The 22,802-nt window shown below is 32.9% G+C and overlaps 1 protein-coding gene across 26 annotated transcripts in view; it reads right to left on the bottom strand.

Moving 5' to 3' along the window:
• Positions 1-22,802, bottom strand: part of MCTP1 (multiple C2 and transmembrane domain containing 1) — a 490,830-nt gene that overhangs the window by 204,120 nt on the left and 263,908 nt on the right. For 8 of the 26 annotated variants that reach the window (XM_074328730.1, XM_074328722.1, XM_074328714.1 and 5 more), the window contains 4 exons: positions 22,488-22,599; positions 17,356-17,403; positions 14,405-14,443; positions 5,184-5,243 (listed from right to left, as the gene is read on the bottom strand). In XM_074328730.1, the coding sequence (XP_074184831.1) occupies positions 5,184-5,243; positions 14,405-14,443; positions 17,356-17,403; positions 22,488-22,599 (259 nt within the window). The remainder of the gene's footprint in view (positions 1-5,183; positions 5,244-14,404; positions 14,444-17,355; positions 17,404-22,487; positions 22,600-22,802) is intronic. The other 18 variants (XM_074328733.1, XM_074328721.1, XM_074328728.1 and 15 more) reach the window with 7 other exon arrangements.

Raw genomic sequence — 22,802 nt, 5'->3', positions numbered from 1 at the left:
GACAAAGTTCCTAAACAATAGTATGATGCAGTGAGTCATCAGTTTGAATAACATTAAAAGGGATGATTAGATTAGGCCGGTCTGGATGACAGGTTATATTATATAGAAAGAAATAAGCATGTATTGAGCAGATATTATGTGCTGGAGTTTTCATACTCCGGTGTTTTTCATGACAAGTATTTTTAAGATAAAGAAACTGAGGCACAGAGAAGTTAAATACCCTGCTCAAAGCCAAATGTCTAGAGATTGGCAAGGCTGAAATTTGAATCTGGGGTTGCCAGTACCTAATTGATGATTTTTCCCACTGTCTCTCATTTTTTGGACAGAGCCTAAGAAGTTCAAGATACAAAAAATAAAAGAAAAAGTTAATTTGTACAGGATTTTTTGAAATATTTTGACATATATTTAGAAGAAATCTATTCTTGGGTATTGATTATTGAGAAAGGCAAATTAGGGGCTTACCAGAAGTAAAAGTCAGCAGGTGGTGATAAGATCTATTGTTCAGTAAAGCATTTGCGCATTAGCTGTACTACATAAGAAGTTATAGTCTAATGTCTATTAATAAGGTTGTGAAGTTGTAGAATCTTGCATATAAATTGAGAACACTTCTATATTACAATTCTACTTAATAAAGTTTATTAATTCCATTTCTTGATAAACTGGATCACTAATAATAGGAGATATCCTATTATTCTACATCCTGATTAAAAACAGATCAAAAAATTTTTTTAAAATCTATTTAGGCTTAACATGTGGCTAAAGGAACATTCAGTCATACCCATCTCCTGATATGTATAAATAATCCTTGGCTTTTGTTATTCTGGATTTTATTACCTGTGTACAACCTAATCTTTCCAAATGAGATCCAGACACTGTGAAACTGAAATGAAAAGACATTGCTTGTGCCTTTACAATAGCTGTGTGTGGAGTCAGTCCTTCCCTCTATTTTTAGCACAGAGGTGCACATGCTTTTATTTAATCAAATGATTCACAAGACACTACAAAGAAGAGATAATGACAACCTAGAATGACTGTTTTGTGTGGCAAAGCCTGGAGCATGGAGCAATTATTAGCTCAGTCCGAGGCACAGGCATGTTCTGTCTTTCCCTTTTCTTGCTGAGTTTATTCCAGTGAATTGCACCTGGATGATGAAGTCCAACAAGTAGATTTGTTCTACAGCCGTCCACCCTCTCAAAACACGGTTGCTTGTACAGAAAATCCTCCCAGTGCTTTGTGCAGCCTAGTTTGAAATGTATCACCTAATAATAAAGCTTGTATCCTTTCTGTCTTAGAAGATGATTGATTAACTGGCACTATAAATCCTTAGAGAAATTCTCCTGGTTTTTAGCCTTAAACTTTCTTCCCTATCTCTATTGCTTCTTGGTACAAGTTATGGTGTCGGGAAGATATATATGTGTGTGTATCTATATATCTATATCTATATCTATCTATATCAATATATATGTTATATATACCATGTTTCCCCAAAAATAAGACCTAGCCAGACAATAAGCTCTAATGTGTCTTTTGGAGCAAAAATTAATACAAGACCCAGTCTTATTTTACAATAAGATCAGGTATAATATAATATAATATAATATAATATAATATAATATAATATAATATAATATAATATAATATAATATAATATAATACAATACAATATAAATCCGGGTCTTATATAAGACCAGTGTTATATAACATAAGACCCGGTCTTACATAATGTAAGACCGGGTCTTATATTAATTTTTGCTCCAAAAGATGCATTAGAGGTGATTGTCCGACTAGGTCTTATTTTCGGGGAAACACAGTATATAGATATGTATATATGTATATATATATATTAGTTATGTATATATTATACATAATATAATATATAATATAATATATATAATATACATATATATTCAAATTTTTAACTACCCTCCATAAACTTAATTGTGGTCAAATAAAAGGTCTTAGGCTTTTACTATATTTGCTCAAAATGTATACAAATAGAAAAATCATCATATATGTTATCTTATTTGTCTGCTAAAGTAATCTATAAGTTTCCACCAATAATATGTAAAGAAATAATGAGTTCTGAGGTTGATTTATAGAGGCTTGTTTTTGAGACTTTAAGTTATAAATATGTGGGGGTTTTTTTCTGAGGGTCTTACTTTCATAACTAAGGAGAGAAATAACAGCTGACCTTGGAAAGAAATAACAGCTGAACTTGTCTTGGATGTACGTCTACAGATGAGTTGTTCAGAATGTAAGCACTTTGGCCTAGGATCACATTCTTGTTTTACACAGCCGATACCTCTTCTCCTTGGTCTGCAGGGTCTTCTCCAATCACACTTTTGTCTGACCCTGCCATAATGTGGTGCTCTGACATAACTCCATATTGCTCCATATTCTATGTACTGTTTGCCTATTTCATATTATGATCCATTTCTCCTTTTTTTTAATATGAGGTAGCTTGGCATAGCCTTCTCCATTTAAACAGTACTAAAATTTCTCTTTAATTTACCACAATGTTCTCATAAGATGGTCTCTTCAAGTAATTCTCAGTTATTGAACAAACATCAGAATCTAAATGTCTGTCAATGGAGATAACTGGGAAGAAACTTAAATGCACCAAATATTTGAAAGAACTGTATTAAGTTACCATCCTTTAATGGGAAGTTAAAAGACTTTAATGAAATTCTGACTTAGTGTAATCCAACTGGCTTCACATAATTTTTATTATTCTCATGAGAAACATGGTGATTACCATACTCATTGCTTAATGTTTTGTGTTCTAAGATAAGGTATTTTGATGAATTATAAATGTTACGCTTTTGGAAAATTAGACTATCCCTGTATTACTTCAGTCTTTTCTATTATTTTGCTCTCAAGAAAATTAAGATATAGCAAGTAGCACTGACATTCACTAAGTGAGTTCTCACCAGGATTCAGTTTCACTCAGTGCAACTCAATTGCTATCTCCTGTACACATGTACTGGTCCTTACAAATAAGTAGATAAAATTGTTCTTTTAAATCACATCCTGTTTAACTCACAAAGCACACATACGCTCTTTATGTAAGATTTTATCGGAGCTATTTAGGTTGTCTGTATACCTAAAAATGTCTCTGTGAAACCTCCTTTCATAAACATCTCCTCTGAAAGTTCATCAAAATACAAGTACCTCTTGGGCAAAGAGCAATGAGTTCACTTGCCAGAGTGACCTTTGCATGTGAACATGAAAGATCATACTATCCAAAGCAGACTTGGTCACTGATTTGGTAAAATGAGACCTCAAACACAGCAACATCACAGTGCTCAAACACATGCATCCATCAATGGTTTGAGGAGAAGGGTCACATAATGAAAGAAGAATTTGAAAGGGTGTCAGTAAAGACACACTAAGGGGTGACTCTATTATGTATCACATCTCTAGTCATTATCAACCAAAAAGGAACTCCGCTGCTTTAAGTCTTCACCAAAACATTTATTTCCATGACATTGAGAGAGAGAGAAAACTCTTGGTCCTGATGATATCATTTAGGTACTTCAGGGAAATGACATCACTTCTCTGGGCCTTAGTTTCCTCACTGGTGAAATAAATCACCCCTAAAGGCTCTGCCTCTATGACCCAATTTGTTTGTCACTCAACATATGTTCAGAGAAAAGACATCAAACCACTGTCTTTCAGATACAAAAAAGCGGTCTTTTCAATGTGCATATTTGTTATTCAAAAATAAGACAGTTCAAGAGATTGGAAAAGGTTAGTGAAGAATACTGAAGGATGCATACAACCAAATGGAAAGTACTGGTAAGTGGAAGACTAATTTGTAAGACTAAAATGGAAAGAAGATGTTGAAAGAGTCACATGAAAGGGACATTTTTAAAAAGCATTACTTGTGGAGCTGGTCCTAGTGGCAAGTCTTCATTAATAGTGATCACTCTGCACATTTGCCACATGTAAAGCAAACTCAACACAGAACACCCTTGAATTCTGCTCTCTTGGCTAGGGAGTGTACCATATGAATTCACCACACTTGACGGTCTTAAGAGAGACAAAATTTTTGCAAAAAGCCATTTACCATTTAATGTAACGGAACAATTCAAAAGCAGTCATCTGTGTGTTCATGGATAATGCATGAACATATAAGAGGAATTATTAATATTTTAGCAAAGATACAGAATGACATTAGCGCATCAATAGACTGAAAGGAAATGAAGAGGCTATAATAATTAAAATAAGCTAACAATAAAAGGCTGCCAAAAAAAAAAAAAAGGGTTTGTGGAGGGTGTAGAGGATGAACAGATGTGGTTTATACTTGCTCACTGGTCAAATCAATGCATGACTTCATCTAGTACCTGCCAGTCTGCTTAAGAGACACAGCAACAAATCTTAAAATTCTGAAGGAGAAGTAGTTTTCAGTCATGAGCAGTTTAAGAGCCAAGAAAAAAATGGCAAACTCCTATGAGTGTAACATTTTTATTGCAATATCTATTGCTAAGAAATCATGTACCAAGTGTGAATTATCAAACAAAGAGGGAAACTCTTGATGGCAAAGTAATAAGTGCATTAGTAACAGTGCTGTGAATAATGCAGGATTATAGCAGAGGGAATAAAAAGGATGACAGAGTTCATTATGTTTAAGTCATGAAAGAGTAAATAATATTAAATTGCAATGGCATTTAAAACATTCTCTGTAGAATTTTCACTTTTTTCTTTATTTAAATCAAAAGTAGAGTTGCTATTTTCTAATTCATAAGATATTTTTTCAAAGAAAGAACACTGATTATCTAGTATGTATGTAGTATAAGATGACTGTAATAGAAGAAAATTATTCTCAAACGGAGCAGATATTACAAGTGAAAAAAGAACCATAATGGATCCTCTAGACAGCATCATAATATTCCTGAAAGGTCTGTGGGCCTCTAGCTGTTAATGATTTGAAATAAACTTGGTCCCACAAGGAACTGACACCAAAGCAATATATTAAATATATGAAGGTCTTACTTTTTACAAATGAAGTAACGAATCAGTCACCTAAGTGACTGAGAATAAAAGTTAATAAAGAAGGCAAATGAATACATTTCTCTGAGAGCCTATTTTGAAAAGTGAATTTCTTAATTCATATTTAAATTTCAAAACTAGTATTCAGAACCAAAGATCAAGAATATTAATATAAAGGATTTAGACATTACCCTCCAAAAGAAAGGCTTCACAGAGAAATAAGATCCAACCACTTCATTTTCTGAGAGTTCCTAAAAACAAACAAATATTTAGCTAAATTTTGAGGTGTTTCTGAGCATACTTAATTAGCCCAACAAAATCAAAACAAATAAAAACCTAAAAATTATATATCCTAAAGATACTCTGGATATCTATAAATTGTAAGTTTTCTTCTTTCAAATCAGTTAAGGTTTTTGTTTTACTCATACCTGCTGTCAATTGTAGTATAGAGAGGATTATTTCTGTATTTTTTAAGAGTTTACTTACCTCTTAATTCTCAATTGTTGATTAATATATTTGAGAGCCTAACATTTTATTTTAGAGAGTAGAACTGTTTAAACATATTTTAAGATTTTGAAATAAGCCAGACAATATCTGGTCCTTTTAACAAAACAATTTAACAGCACAGATCATCAGACCATTGTTGAAGAATAACAGCAGAAATCTTACTTATAAACACACACCTAATTTGATTTAATTCCTTATTAAAAACTTCCTAGTTTTATTATATAACATAAAATATATATAATATAAATGTCTTAGTTAACTTGAGCTCCCCAAAAATAATTAAAAAACAAATAAATACTACGAAAGGTGTCTATTGGTCTGAAAACAAAGCAACAGATTTATGTTGTACATTTTATTACCTAATCATCAGATTTTTATAAAGTGAAACCAATTCGACTTTAGGAAATCAAAAACATAGTTACTCACTTTTAAACACAACATTTAAATTGCATGCATCCTTTAAACTTTAATGTTTTGCATCCTTTCTCTGGGTGTCAGTTATGATAAAATTATGGGAAACTGATGACAGTTATGAGAAAGTATTATGACATTGTGAGAAAAAGGAAGCAGTTTTATAACTTATTTGATTATTGCAGTTTGGGTTAGCAACTAAGATTATAGTGGTCCAGCACCTCAAGTGATACCTAATGCAGAGTAGGTGCTCAGTATGTATTTGTTGATTGACTGTTAGTCACTTGGAGTTTTACTTGATTAAGTCTACATATTCCTTCCAAGTGCGATACCAAAACTAGTATCAGAAAATAATAATGCACTAGAGTATTTTAAGGCATACAGCAATTTGAGTAATTTAAGAATTACTCAAATCAGAGATCATTTGTGCAATCTACCTGTGCTTTTTACATGAAATCTATTATTTAACGAAACTTAATTACATTTCCCCAAGTTACTTGCATAGGGTTTGGTTAGGTAGCTTGACTGATGTCAGAGGTCATAGGGAAAAGGTCTTGAGTTTAAGACATTGTTTTATCATCACTACAGAGTCATAATTCATTTACATTTACAGCTATGGTTCTCATCTGTAACATTTAGCACATTGTCGCATCAGTTTCTGAAAAAATATCCTTAAAGAATACACTTACATTTGGACATTGGGGCACACGCCTTAGATGGAATGACTAAGTCTTTTTTGATGCTATACTATTGTTTAACTCAAACACCTTATTTTCGCTTTTAGAAAAGATGCATGTTTTCCTTTTCTATTGCCAATTCTCTTTTTACTTTGATTCCTAGTTCTTTTTTTTTTAATTAAGCAGCATGTTTAGCAACAAGTGAAAAAATTGTAAAGTATCATACTAAAGAAATTATTGCTTGAAGTCTCCTTACAGAAATAATTTCTCCTGAATCAATAGCACAAGCTAAACAATTAACAGTAAGTTTTATCTTAACGTAAAATGTGTTAAGGCAGCAAATAGATGTGAAAGTCTTGGCTCTAGACTCAAAATAGTTACAACAAATAAGACAACCATTTAGCATTCAAAAGTATTGTCAATTCATTTAAAGGTTAGATAGTCTAAGGTCTAAGGACTAATATTGAAACTATACCAACTCCACACATTCTATTCTTCCTCAGATGAACACAGAGGGTAATGACCTAATTACGTGATTAGTATTCAAAGAGCAAAACGAGACTGATGAATTTTTCGGAGAAAGGGTTAATGATCAAGATTTAGAACTTAGGTTTCTCTGTTAAAATTTGAAAAACAAAAATATTAGCCACATTTGGACCTACTGAAGTCCCTAGGCTGTGCTTTTCATGCCGTGTTTAATTACTTCTGTCATTATTCATCAACTAAAATTTGTATTTCATTTTACAACCTACATTCTCATGTAAATTTAGGCCTTTATTTCAAATGAAACGACTTAATTTTCCTGTAGACCCTTTTGCCATTTATTGCTCACATGAATACAAAATTCACAGCAGACTAGCCAAAGCCCTCCTTTCACTAGAGTTTCTAATGATAACAATAACAACCAACAATAATAAAACACCTGGCCTTACGATAATGAGTTCTAAACAAGTGGTGATTTTATTACGGAAGGCAAGAAAAACAGAATAACTATTCATGAATTTCAGAAAAGACTTGTCTTACATCATAATTGTAGATATTTAGTTAAACTTTAGTCTCCATCAAGACAACAGGTTGGTAAGTGAGGGAAAGTGCCAGTTTAAAAGTGCTGAGATTATAAAGTAACAGCAAAAGGAAACAGAAGAAAACTAAAGACATCTAATTGATAAAGGGAAATTATTGAAGTTATTCTGAATAATGAATTGTTGAACTATTTTTGCTGAGGTTTCAAATGAACTAAAGTAGCAAGCCATTGAAATACTTCATTTAAATCTATAAATCTATTTTTGCCTCTATAAAACCAATATACACTCAGAAAATTTCTCCTATAAGATAAAAATTTTATTATGAATGTAAAAATTAGTAGTTTAAATTTAAAAATCTAGAAGATATACTTTTTTCTCAGAAAAATAAAACTAAAGGACTGTTCATTTTTTCCTCTAACAAATGAATATGATGCTCTTTTTCAGCCTTGTATATAAAATAAAGCACAGAAATCTTTAAGAAATTTGCCATCAGATGAAGAAGGATTAACCACTAAAGTTGTCTTAAAAGTGATTACTTTTTATTCACCTTAATGTGTCCAGGCCTTTAAACATCATGCATGTTATTATAATTCAGCAATTTTTCAATACACAAAACATTCATGACAGATTTGAAATTGTGAAGCCTGAGATTCAAATGTCAAACCAGGTAGCACTCTTGATTACACAGCATGTTTTTATAGGTGCACAGTTTCCTTTCATCAATACCTCTTTGGGCATTTAGGAGATAAGAAATAAATACATTTGTAAGTAAATAATATTCATGGCCTTTCCGGGTCAGACTACAATCACGATTATCAAAGCTGTGGCTCTCGGCTGCTTCCATCAAATTGACTAAACCCATGGATAGTTGTGTAATTAAAAACAGGGACATGATGTAGGTGGAAATTCACACTGAAATGTTATTCAAATAGCATTGTGCTCATCTCACTTATACTCATTAAACATAAAAAGTTGCAGATTCCCTCTGCAACTCCAAGTGTCCTTTTTAATATTGCTGAAGGGGGGGGGGAGAGAGAGAGAGAGAGAGAGAGAATCTCAGGTCCCCAGAGGACCTGCCCTGTAACTGAAGCCTGGCTTTGTCTGTTATTTTTCTAGAAATTTTACCTTAGCATTTTTATATGTGTATGTTAGTGCATGTACATGCATGTGTGTGTTTGTGTATATGTGTGTATATATATATAAATACATGCATACATTATGTGCATATATTGCTGTCAACCAGGGCTTTGAAAGAGTCTTCGCAAAATTATGATTTATTTTCATTGTGGACATTTAGGGGACTTTAAAACCAATAAATCTCCTCCTAGTCACACTCAATTTAACTATATATACATATATATATGTCTTATATGCATATATATAATATATATACACACACACATATATAGCTTTGAATTAAAGGACACGTAATCTGCAAATCAACACTTAGCTGCATTATCCTGGAGCCAGGTTTATATTAGTTCCCTCCCTTTGATCAGCCTATAAAGGGTCTTGGGAAACCATCAGCTCACTTAGTAACACACATTAGCCATATGAAGGCCAATCAGCAACCTCACAATTAGACATCTTAGAGCTAGCATGTAGACATCATGGAATCCAACCTCTGCTTGAGATTACATTTTGTCCTTTCACTTTGTGCCTACTCATCCAGATTTGCTCCCCACAGGACCAACCACATTTTAAAAATTCAACAAGACTGGTCAAATAAACGTAATGCTATTGTTACAGCAAAATCCCTGTGGTTATGAATTACAATACATAAAAATGTATATTTTATGTCTATGGGGAAATATTGTCAAAACAGCAAGAAAAAAATCATCTCAATATAAAATTTTAATTATGGCTCCATGTATTTTGTGGGGATAATCAAATATTTACCAGCATTATGATATCTCTATTTTAAGTACACTTACTACACATTTTAGGAGTTTAGTTAATGGAGGTTAAAAATACAGTACTTTATAATAGAAATATACATGTTATTTGCCCTTTGTTCATTGCTGCATTTCGGAATCTCCAAAGCCTTAATTATGAGGTTGACTTTATAGCATTTTAAAATAACACAGACTTGGGAGTATTAACAGTGGCAAAGGAAGGATTTTAAAAAGAATTTTACATTGCCTTCAAAAACATGTAAGCGTCTCATTTTTTCAAAGACATATGCATAATAATTTGAAATGAGACACCAAAAAGTCATTTTGGTCACTCACAGTTGAGAGGGTCAATGACCAAAAAATTTTCATTTTTTGCAGTTTTTAATAATATTTATAACATTATCAGGATATGAGGTCTTTGTAGAAAGGAGGTAACTATTGTAAACTAATGACTTTTTTTTTATACTATGTCTGACTGACTGTGTTAGATACTTAAAAATGTGTTAATTTGTTTCTCTACCATTTCTTAAATTAAAGCACTTAGAGGTTTTCACTGATGCATTTTTAATGTGTCATCCAAGGTGTCAGGTTTCACTATGCCCTGCAGACTTACAGAATTGAAAGTGTTCTCTAGTTTAAATTAACAATATCCTTGCCAAAAGTCTTATTAAAAATTCCTCCATTCAACTAGTGAATAAAGTGTTTTATAGTTCATGTAAATTATGCTACGTGATTATAAAATCTTTAAAAAAAGATATGTTACTAAAAAACAATAAGCCATCAAGTAACAGAAGATATGCTAATGAGACATCATCACAGTCTATATTATATTATTCAAAGGATGAACTCTTCTTAAAACAATTCTAAACTGTTATTGTTGAGAATATGAATTGCAACATGTATATCTTTATATTATCACAACGATTATTTCTCATATAATTAAACTGATTTATTGAAATTACATAAGTTTATTATTATCATAGCTATAGATAAACTCATTTTTCTACATTAAAACACACATACACACACAACACACACACAATGTAGTGTAAAATAATTTCTTACTGTCTGATAGAAGCAATTATTTCATTATTTTATTTCCATTTTTTGTTTGACCCCCACAAAATTTATTCACAAAATACATATACATCTTCTCTTTTGAGCTCATGAAACTTTCTTGTTGAATAATTTAACATTAGAATTAATTATCAATGTTAAGCTTCTTCTAAAGAATAAAATATTGCAATAACTCAAAGTATTAACATTTTCTCTGCCCCAACTCATTTTGTCACATAAGCAAAACTCTTTGACCAGGATAATTATCCAGTTGCCCAAGTTTAGGGAGACACTGCTCCCTTTCTTCTTAAAATAACATTTTTTCTGTAACAACTGAATGTGGGGCAGAATTAAAAATATGCATGCTCGTAGTGCGCTGATAGAAAACCAGAATGAGTGTTTTAAAGGGTATTACCAATCCCAGGAGAGATATTATGGAATTCATAACTATTTACTGGTTAACACACCATTTAAATATAGTACATATCTTATACACTTTTGCTTTTCAGAGGTAAGTTTAGATGTATATTTTTCTACTTGTTATTTGAAGGTAACACATTTACTCTAAGCAATATATAAGTTGGTCCTGAATAGCAATTACAATTTCCCTTTCATCAAGTTGATTATTATCTCTTATTTTCAATAGTAAATACAATCCCAGGTTATGTGAGTGCCACAAATAATAAGATTTTCATTGAAAGAATCCATTATTAGCAAGATGATGAAAATGACAAGAAGATTTAAATAATGATAAATTCCATGAGCTGATTCACTTGTATACCAGGAGATGTGCATATTAAAAACATAACAATGTCAATTTAAATTTCCCCCCGTTCATGGTTATATCATTTCAGAGAAAATACGAGGAAGAAAAACTTCATACTGGAGAGACATCTAAACACATTATCTGACGATATGTAAGTTTATAATTCTCAGGTTTTATATTTAACATTGGTGCTCAAAGACAAGCTGCCTATCAAAGCCCTGCTATAAAAAAGCAAAAGCCCTTGTTCCTGTTAATAAAGATCCCTCCCAAAAAAACGACCTATTTATACGAAAAGTTCATCTTTGACCTTGAGCATAGTTACACCAAATATGAAATACCTGTAATAAAATGTAATGCAAATAAATTATATTCTCTTTCCAAAAATAAAAGGAAAAATCCTTACTTACACAAGAATCTTTAAGGGGAAGACCAAAATAATTAGAAAGGGGATGCATTCCCACAACACAGTAACACAGTAAATAATCATAAAACTGCACAGTACAGTCACTTATCTGTTAGTTTCTCAAGAAGCACAATTTACAGTAGTCCCCCCTTACCCACAGGGGATAAGTTCCAAGACTCCCCCAGGGGATTCTGGAAACCATGGATAGTACCAAACCCTATAGATACTATGTTTTTTCCCATATATACATCTCTATGATAAAGTTTAATTTATGAATTAGGTACAATAAGAAATAAACAATAACAATACAATAGAACAACTATACATACTGTAATAAACTTATATGAATGTTTCAGTCTCCCCCCCCCTCACCGTGATATCCAATCTGATAACCATGAGGGCTATTAAGTGATTAAGGGCCGGAGTGTATATAGCGTGGATACACTGAACAAAGGGATAATTCAAGTCCCAGGTGGGATGGAGAGAGAGATGGTTCAAGATCTCATCATGCTACTCAGAAAGGCATACAATTTAAAACTTAAGAATTGTTTATTTCTGCTATTTTCTATTTAATATTTTCCAACTGTGATTGAACAGAGGTAACCGAAACTGAGGAAGCAAAACCACAGATAAAGGGAGGCTACTGTGCTTGAACATCATCCTTCCTCCTGGAGGAAAGAATTGTGAGAACAGTTTCAGAGTGTGTGAAGGATGGCAGACTAGTAGGTGGGAATTGAAGTTTCCAACTTTCCCTGGATTTTGAATGTAATTCTCTGCTCTTATAACACTAATACAGACAAATATGGCAAATGTTTTAGGGGACAGTGATAATTTGAATGCCATATCAGGTGTTCAGTATGTTCTCATCAAAAAAAAAAAAATGAATGAACTGATTTTCCTTTACTCGGCATTCAGTATCCCTACTAAATTTCATAGAATTGAAAACCTTAGTCTAAACTCCAAAAGCCATATTACCATTCACACTAAATATAATCTGCCAAGTACCCCAATGAGTGCAGATTTAGACACAGGGAATTCTGTATCTTTAATGGCAAGCTAGAAAAATGTACCAATCTGAATGTACAAATGGATTCTTAGTAATAAACAAAAACTCAAAAGAATTTTAGATATAAAAATAGTGGAGAATAGATGTTTATTATTAACTTCAAACTATTTTTGTAAAAAAAATTATTTTTTTAGACCAAAGAAGTGGATTTATATTTACTTAATTTATCACTAAAATTAAACTTAAATATAAACTAAATGAAGTATTTAAAGCATCTTTTTATTCTTTCTTTTATACTATAATAAAATTGATCATTCCCACTAATTAATACTCAATACCATATAATATCCTGCTCTAGCATTACATCTTAACTACATCTGAAAGAGAGAACATTACTACATATTAATGGATTGCAATGTTTTTACACAGATATATCATAATATAGACAGAATGAGGAAAGCAAAATTACATGAATTTTTTTTAAAAAGATACCTTTAATGTAACACTAATTTTGAAGTACAATTACAAAAAAAAGTGTAATACAAATATGAACAGTGCAAACATTTCTTTAAGACCTCTTGAAACTTTATTTTGGTCAGTAAAAACCACAGTGAACACTAATTCAGAAATATTCAGCAACTTTCCTTAAAATGTTTTGGATTTTATTAAAACGATATAAGTGATTTTCAATGTTGTCCTGACTTTTTTTGTGAACCAAATTATAATTTTGGCCATTAATCCTATAAGAATTGGGAAGAAAATGTGTAATAAGAAATACTTGTTAAAGCAAATTAAGACATTATGTAAATGCAAAGCTATTTTGATGTATTTTCTTAATTCACAATAAAAATGATAACGAAAAACTCAGTAGCATGATTCAATCAGAATGGAAGAAAAAAGACTGTCCTGTTCCAGGGTCTAAAAAAATTAGTCACTATTAAAAAGGAATACTGACTTTTTACATAGAAATTTGAGCAAACAAGATTTTTAAAAATAAAATCCCTTTGATTTATTTCAAGGAGTATTCCCATAAAAGTCAATTTTACCTTGATATTTATTTCTATCCAAGAGTGGTACCACCACTGAACAAATTAGCTTAGTTTATATATTATATATTTTACAAGTTATAAAAGCTAGGGCTTAGTAAGTTACCGTAAACTCCTCTCACTCCCAAGAGCCATTTATTTCTTGAAGTGAAAAGAGGCAATGACACAAAATATTTCTCATTATGCACTCCAAAGATGTAGCAATATAGGGATTTTGAGTTTAGAGAACCTTGGAGTCAATTTTCAGTGAACAGAAACAGTAAATTACATGGCTCTTGCTTCTCTCTGGAGTTGTCCCTACTGTTGCCTCATAATTTTATTCCTGATTTAAAGCAAGGACATTTTCTAGACCCTGTGGCACAGAAATCAGATGCTGGGAATGATGCTGAGACGTGACCAGAGATTAGCAAGAAGATGACTTTGGTGCAATTGATCAGTGTGATTTCTATTTACTTAAAAAGCAGCGCATGGTTTGCTTAAAGTTTATGGGGAAAAAAATAACAATTGAAGAATGATGAAATCCTGGAGTATAGTGTGAAGAGGTATGAGAGAGATTTGGGAAAGCGGCTGATTGATAGTTCTCGACAAGAAAAGCTGAAAGACCACATGCTAAGCATTACCTTACTTGATCTTTTCCAACTCTTCCTCATTAGCATTGTCTGTAAACAAAATAAAGCATTTTCATTATCTTATCACTCAAGTACAGAATAGGGCAGCCAGTTGGTTTCTAGAGGAAGCTTATCATTTAAACAGCAAACAGTATCTAGCAACAACTATACAAGACAAAAATTGTTTTTCACGTATGCATAGCTAGAAGAAGCACCTTTAACATTCAAGCAGTCTTTCTGGTGAGAGTTCATTTGGTTTATTCTTTTGTACAAAGTAATGGGATGGTATATTTTAAACAGAATGGAAAATCTGAAATATCTTAATTATTGACTGGAAAAAAACACAGTAAGTCTCATGATTGGCGATTGTTCCTTTTGGTAGTAGAGGTTGAGGATGTACCATGACTTTACCAGGTATATAATAATTTTTCTCTTCAAACACATTCAAAGTCTGTTGCTTTGATGACATCTTAGAAGTGGCTCTGCTTCCAGTTAATCTTTAATGATATCAGCATCAGCAAATGCTTTCAACTGAGAAAAAATGTGGCATATTGTGATGGCTATTAATAAATCTTTCTGATAAATGTTTAGCCATAACATATCCTTTAAACTAGTTGTGGTGCGTGCGTGTGTGTGTGTGTGTGTGTGTGTGTGTGTGTGTGTGATAGTAAGAGGAATTTATGGTTACAAGTTTTAATTAAGGTTATGGAGATTTGTGATGAGTGCCCAAGATCATTGGGCTTTTGTATAAAGTAAGTCATAAAAATCCAAAGACTTATTTCCTCTCCAGTTTTAAAAATTTCTCAATGAACACTGAGGTGTCAATTCTTGATTAACCTCTTTACCTGCTCTTAGCTTTATAATTATCTTTAAGGCAGATGAAGTGCAGAACAGGGAACATTTGGAGCAAAGAATATAGCTTATAGAAATGCTTGCCATATTTGTATATCAAGGAAGTGCACTGGTGACTTGAAGAACTGTATCTCCTTCAGCAGAATTCATTATAAAGCAGGACCATTTCAGAGACCACTCATAAATTACAAAAATAGAAAAAAAGGAAAGATTTTAATATAAGATTAAATCATACAGAAGACAACCTTTGGCCTAAACCAAGACATAGAAATTACATAGAGGTTCTAGAGTAGAAAATGAGACAATCATAAAATTCTCAAAATGAGAATACATTTCTCTTTTCTGTAGATTGCAATTTTACAGGTTAAATTTTCTCGAATTACACTCTGTGTTAAATGCTGACCAAAATATGGAAGAATAATTGATTTCCTAAAGTTACAATAATTCCCTATTTTGTTTTTCTGAATGTAGCCAGGAAACTTGAAAGCATTGCTACCAAATATAGAAATATTTTATGTTTCCTAAGTATTAATGTCCAATTCATTTTGAAGCAACAAAACCCACCATTGCATTGTGGAGATGGACATGTAGTAGACACGTAATAAATGTTTATTGTTGATGTTAAAATGAATTATTGCATCATCATCATCATCACCATCACCACCACCACCATTTTCTCCATCACCACTAAAAGGCAACTGGAAACCCAAAACTTCTGTGGTATGCCATGTTCACAAAAACTGCCCTACTAGGAGTCACACAATAACTGTTCAACTTTCTCAGAAAGCAGTTTCAATCGACAAAGAATGGTAATTATCAGAGACAATGTCGTGAGTCAAATCAACTGAGAAAAATTAAGATAAATAAATCAAAAAGTAAAATCTCTTCACTCGTGACCATTTATCATTATCTAGTAGGTAAAAAATCTTATAAAATTCCATTCTGTAAGAAATGTTATACTATAGAAAAGAGGCTGAGAACACGAGGAAGAATTGAATCTTGGGCAACACTACTCAGTATCATACAGATCCAGTACTGCTGCTCAAAGCCACATCCCGTGACTCAGAACCACTGCACACAATCAGTCTTCAATATGTAAAGCAAACTACAGGGCTGGTATTTTTCCTGTCTCTCAAAATTGGCTTAATAAGCAGGCTGCATGGTATTATTATTTAGATTGGGAACTGACACAAATGAAAAGTCGGTAATTTCCCTAAGTATAAATATGAAAGATTTGGCAGTTATGGGAATCAATTCAGTATTTTCCTGATTCAGTATCTTGAAGTCTATTATTAGATCCAGTGACTCTCAAAATGACTAGATTTTATAACAAAATCCCTGCTTCTTGAGCCAAAACAAGTAGCTAAACAATGGCTTTCAGTAGTCTACTCCCAAGTCTCTTTTTCTTTTTAGATGGTTGGCTTAAGGTAGATTCAGTAAAATTGAGAACAGTAGAAAATAATTCAAAAACATACTATTAATAATGTTACCTTTGCTATCTATGAGACATGTTCGAGAAGAAAGATTGGGGAATGTTAAAAACAGGAGATGGAGCAAAATAAGATTTATTTTTTGCTCTATAATCTGAACTTCAGCTGAGAAACATATGAATTTGTTTTTGAAAGTGTCATTATCCAGTACTATTATAGTAAAATTCAAATCTTCATTAGCAACTCAACTTTCTTTGAAGCCAATAAAAGAAATAAGTAGCATAAAAATATGGCCTGTGACAGAGCTGCAAAACTGATTATATTTTTAAAAGATTCTATAACTCAATTTATTTTTTGCTTTTATCTTTTGTTGTAGTGATTTTTTTTCAGGCAATTACATTGTTACTATAGATATAAAAAATCACAGAATGGGTAGATATTGCAGTACATATAAATCATAAAACATATTAAACCCATATTGGGGAATATTTGTTCAAATGTTAGTTATGGAATAATTTAGAAAAAATTAAAAAATAAACCAACATGATTTTTTTTTTAATTCACTAAAGGCCAACTAGGGTCAATGCATATGTTTCTTAGAATTTTTCTATTTTTCAGCTTTAGCCAAGCAATTTGTAAGTCTAGGTAGTCTAAGAGAGTGCGAAACACAAATTGACTCACTTTTATTTCACAAATTCTCCAATGAAGAAAGTTGTGGATTGAACTCTGCTAGAAAAAGAGCCAGAAAGAACTCAAACACACTATCAGACCAAAATACCATACACAGGATACACATGTATGCACTACGTATTTGTGCATGTTCAAAAACAGGACATGCATTCAAAACAGAAATGACACTTTTGTCATGCAACTAGTCAGCATGCCCCCCCCATGAAGATGTTTGTTTCTCAAACATACAATGCTGAAAACTTAAAAATAAATAAATAAATAAATAAATAAATAAATAAATAAATATATATATGTATGTATATATATTATATATATGGTAAACATGTATATATGTTCACATCTGGGATTTTTTTAAAAGACTTAATCATGAACTCAATGGAGAAAATTTTAATATAAGCAACTTTGGTTATTACTCATACTATGCTTCTTAAATTGCATTGCATGTTTTAGAGGCTTTAGGAGATTCAGTAGGCTGATGATAGATTTTTCAACACATTCTTCAGTTTTGCTGATTCCAGAACTGGCAATCCACACAAGGAGAAATCACCCCAATTGCATTTTTCATGGACTATGTTGTCAGTATTAACAGTATATGTGTGTGTGTGTATATATATATATATATATATATATATATATATATATATATCCCACGAGATAACTGATTTAGAAATCTCAGCACTTTGTGATGCTAAGCCCTCTGAATTTCCAGTTACTCATTTCTTCCTACTTTTGATAGCATTTTCTTAATATTAATGTTCTATTTCCTATTTGATTGTTAGGATTTATATGTTAATGACTCTTGAAACTCATATTCTCCACTTAGATACATATAAAATATTTAGCAAAGTTTTATAAACACATGCATAAGAATATACATGAGTTTTTAAAACTTAAGTCTCAAAAGCTTAAATAGATTATTTCTAAACTAATAATCAAAGGGAACTGTTGTGTGAGAGCCAATGTAAAATCATCCTTTGTTTCTTCCCCATACATCATTTTGAATATTAAAGAGAATTCTGAAGCATTTAGTAGCTGATTCTTGGTTTGCTGCAAAATAAGATTTATTTGGTTTGGAATTTCTCTCAACAATTTTGTTCCTAGATAATTTGTGAAAAATCAGCATGTCATTTTTTAACTGCAGGATTTTAGGTTGCATATTTCAGGAATACATAAATTTAATTTGAAGATACATTGAATCTTGGATTGTTTTTAACCAAGAAACTTCAAATGTATTCCAGAGAAATATACTTAGCTAATAGTAGATATGTTACAAAATGAGGAAAATACAGTGACCTGCTTTTAATTCATTGTCATCATTACAAACTTTGAAATGAGCAATAATTTCAGACTAATTTTAAGCCTACTGTCATTAATATGCTCATTTTAAGAACTCAAAAGGAAAATTAAATCAATATTTAATATTGTTTGTGACAACCTCAGGGATTTGAACATTGAGGTGAGAAAAAAAGAACAAACCTAAAATAACTTTCCCTGCACCTTTGAAGCATCCCTTCAAATCCTCACAGATATTTATCTACAATGGAATGAACAACCACTTGGTACAGAAAGCTGGACCAGGTTTTGAGAGAAGGTAACCAGAAAGGTAATTTTAAGAAAGGTAATCAGAAGCAATAATTTACATACAGATTTTTTTTTTTAATTCACCAGAAGTGAGAGGATTAGGAGGGAGGTGAAGTGAAGTGTAGGACAGGTATATTTTGGGTAGGACAAGTAGCACTGAAGAAAGCTGGGACTCAAGAGACGGTGAGTATTGCAGGAGTTGCTTGGCAGGGACAGAGATTACGAGTGAGGGAACATAAGTTGTTCCACGGAGGGCCTTAAAGCCCCTCATCAGGCGTTTCAATGTAGTCAGAGAAATAACTACAGAACACTTAGAAGGAAAATAAGTTATAGAGTCTAGCACAATGCTTAGTAGACAATCAACAATTTTGTAAATGGCCCTTGTTCAAAGTTTTAAAATCTTGTAACTAGTGTTGCTTCACAGTTTTAGAGATTTTAATAACATAGCTATAGCTGTTACATAGACCTAAACAAAGGGGAGAAAGAAAATGTTTATGTATTTGTTAGGAATTTTCATAATGTAAAGCATATGCTTAGAAACCCAGATCTAAATCTAGGATATCAGACTAGCTAGGAGTTTTTTATCCTTCCTCCCCACCCGCTGACCCAGCTTGCTTCTCTATAACCCACCCCAGCTCTTGGTTATTGATCACCCCCACAAGGAGAAGCCAGCATAGCCACACTGCTCCTCTTCTCTCTCTGGTCAGGTGTGGCTGAGCTCAGGATGGTTCACCAGCCAGAAGCCGACTCTGGTCCTGGCTGTAACAGCTGTGCCTTTTCTGAGGCATTGAGCCCTGGCTAAGCCACTTGCTTCTCTGATGAAGAAGAGAGAAGCCAGTTGAGAGTCCACATTAGTGTGGAGGGGAAGAAGACACCATTTTTCAGCTGCCACAGAATAAACCCAGTAAAGTTCTGATTCTGAAGCGAAAGGGCATGTAGTAAGGCAGTGAATGAAAAATAAGTGGCAGTAAGAGATTTCTTCCAAAAAGCTGGAGTAGCCAAAGGGTTTTGAATCAAGAAAATGACATGATGATTTCAGGAAGAACTATGTGTTAAGGGCAAATGTCCTAGAGAGATATGATGAGGAGAAAGGAAAAGGAACAAAAGAAGATGAATAATAACAGATTTTTGATGTGTAACTATTTCACGTAACCCACCTATTTTCTTCCCTATTCATGTCTGATAAATCACTGACAACAACTAGGTCCTGAAATATTTTTAAATGATTTTTTTTTCTGGAAGAAATTTCTCTTTTCCAACAAGTACTACCAGATCATACCTACTGAGAGAACTTAGCACAATGGAAGAACGTATGTATGTGTGCATAGCATGGACCCATGTGTGCAGATGGAAGGTTGGGTGAGGAAAAAAAGATTTTTTTTTTTTTTTACAGAGAATATTTAACAATGAAAGTCCATCATTTTAGAAGTCACCAATTCAGAATACATTATTTCGTGAAGCACAAGCCAAGAAGTATGTTCTAGCTGCCTAATCCATACTTAAGAATTAGTTATAAATGTTCTTTACTGCTTTATTTAAATAATCCTAGTACTCAACAAGAACCTACTATAAGCCAGGTCTTGTGCTAGACCCTTAGTGTATAACAGAACTTACATCCAGTGGAGAACTCAGGAATCAAATAATCACTGAGGGAGATGTATAATGACAACTGTTTTAAGTGGCATGAAAGAGAGGTATATGTTGCCGTAACATGGCCGATGGTCCCTACATAGTCTGGGCATCTCTTCTTCACCACAAATGTCATCATGCACCATGATCTCTCACAGTCTCTTTGCTAAGCTCCAGTACTTTTTTGATTTTTGAAATGCAGTATGGTTTCTCTAGCCACAGGGCCTTTGCATGTGCTGTTTACTCTGCTTGAAATACTTCCTCTCTTCCTGGTTTTTGCCTTATTAACTCCTATTCAAATTTCCAAGCTTAGCTCCCATTTGACTTCCTGAGAGAATCCCTGTCCCCTGGACTAGAACAAATTCTCCAATATTTGTTCTTACAGCAACATGTACCTCTCTTTCATGCCACTTAAAACAGTTGTCATTATGCATCTCCCTCAGTGATTATTTGATTCCCGAGTTCTCCACTGGATGTAAGTTCTGTTATACACTAAGGGTCTAGCACAGACCTGGCTTATAGTAGGTTCTTGTTGAGTACTAGGATTATTTAAATAAAGCAGTAAAGAACATTTATAACTAATTCTTAAGTATGGATTAGGCAGCTAGAATATACTTCTTGGCTTGTGCTTCACGAAATAATGTATTCTGAATTGGTGACTTCTAAAATGATGGGCTTTCATTGTTAAATATTCTCTGTTAAAAAAAAAAAAAAATTTCCTCACCCAACCTTCCATCTGCACACATGGGTCCATGCTATGCACACATGCTCTCACAGTAAGTATGATTTGGTAGTAGTTGTTGGAAAAGAGAAATTTCTTCCTCATTGAATGAAGTTACAGACACTTAATCCATACTTAAGTATTATATATGAACATGGGTCCTCATTGTTTAATTTTTTTAAGATAGAGAAACATACTTATTGAAAAGGGTGAATTTTTCAATGAGTTTAAAACACTTCTGAATTGGAAGTTGGAATTCACTGTTCTTGTCTACAATCTGAAGAAAAATGTCAATCATACCTTTTCAGCAGACAATATACACCATTTTTAATCATGCATTATTTGAAGACAGCAATACATATACTGCTGAAATAGAATATCTGAACTTGCCTAAAAAATTACATCTATTCCTAGAATGTATTACAATCAGAACTAGTGAGAGTAGCTCCCAGTACACGAAAGCACATTGAGTCTAACAAATAATCTCTGGTAAATTGTGGCAGAAAGTGCACTGGCCAGCATACCAATGCGGGTCACGCCTGATATTTTTTAATGTCCCTTCAGCAGTGCTGGAGTAATTGGCTCCTCTGTATCCCTTGTTAGTTTCTCATAGCTGCATGGTGTGCATGGAAGTACAGATAGCCAGTGCTAGAAAATGGGTAACACTGACATGGCAGCCCATCAAAAAGATGAAAAGTACTCACTTATCATTCAGCAAACAAATACCAGAAAGCAGAAACTCTGTTACAATTTCACTTAATTTTCTTTGTTATGATACACCTGACAATATACTCAAAATAGTAAGGTCTGGATACCTCTCAGTAGAATTCCAGATATTCAATTCACTAATGAATGCATTCCTGAATGAATAGTACCACTTGTCTGCAATATAACATGTCTGACATTGGAAATAAAATTATAATAAAAGATGCAAATGTGCCCCTTATTTACAACAAGAGGTTCTGATCTGGAGCATAGACAGGAAATCTGAGTTCAAAAGGTACAATACTTGGGGACTAGTGCTACCTGGGATACTCACAGAAACACGGAATAGGCCAAATTTTCATACACCTCTTCTCTTATTATTACCTCTGGTTTCAGAGAAGGCTCACAGCATTCAAACCATGTTTGAATGAACATTTGAGAGCAAGAAAGCAGCCATACGAGGCCCTGGTGGGGGGAGGGGACTTACCACATCCCTGTGTTCTCCTTCCTTAGGTGTGAGGACGACTGAGAGCAAAATGATTCCAAGATCATGGTCAGGATAATGGGGATCTTTCAATGTCAGAGTCACATCTGTGGGCCTGTGATATAAAATATTAAGATTTTGAACAGTTATTCAATGAGTATGCCAAAATACATTTTATATCAACAATTTTGTCTTCCTTTACTTTCCTGCTACAATTGTTGTTGTTATTAAAGTATCATCAATGCAGTAAGTTATTCAATAAGCTGTGGGCCAAATGGGTATACTTGGATTCACTAGATAAGTTTTATTTCTTCATGG

The sequence above is a fragment of the Rhinolophus sinicus genome, linkage group LG03, assembly GCF_036562045.2.
Source record: "Rhinolophus sinicus isolate RSC01 linkage group LG03, ASM3656204v1, whole genome shotgun sequence".
NCBI classification, from domain to species: Eukaryota; Metazoa; Chordata; class Mammalia; order Chiroptera; family Rhinolophidae; genus Rhinolophus; species Rhinolophus sinicus.
This window is presented reverse-complemented; position numbering and strand designations above follow the sequence as displayed.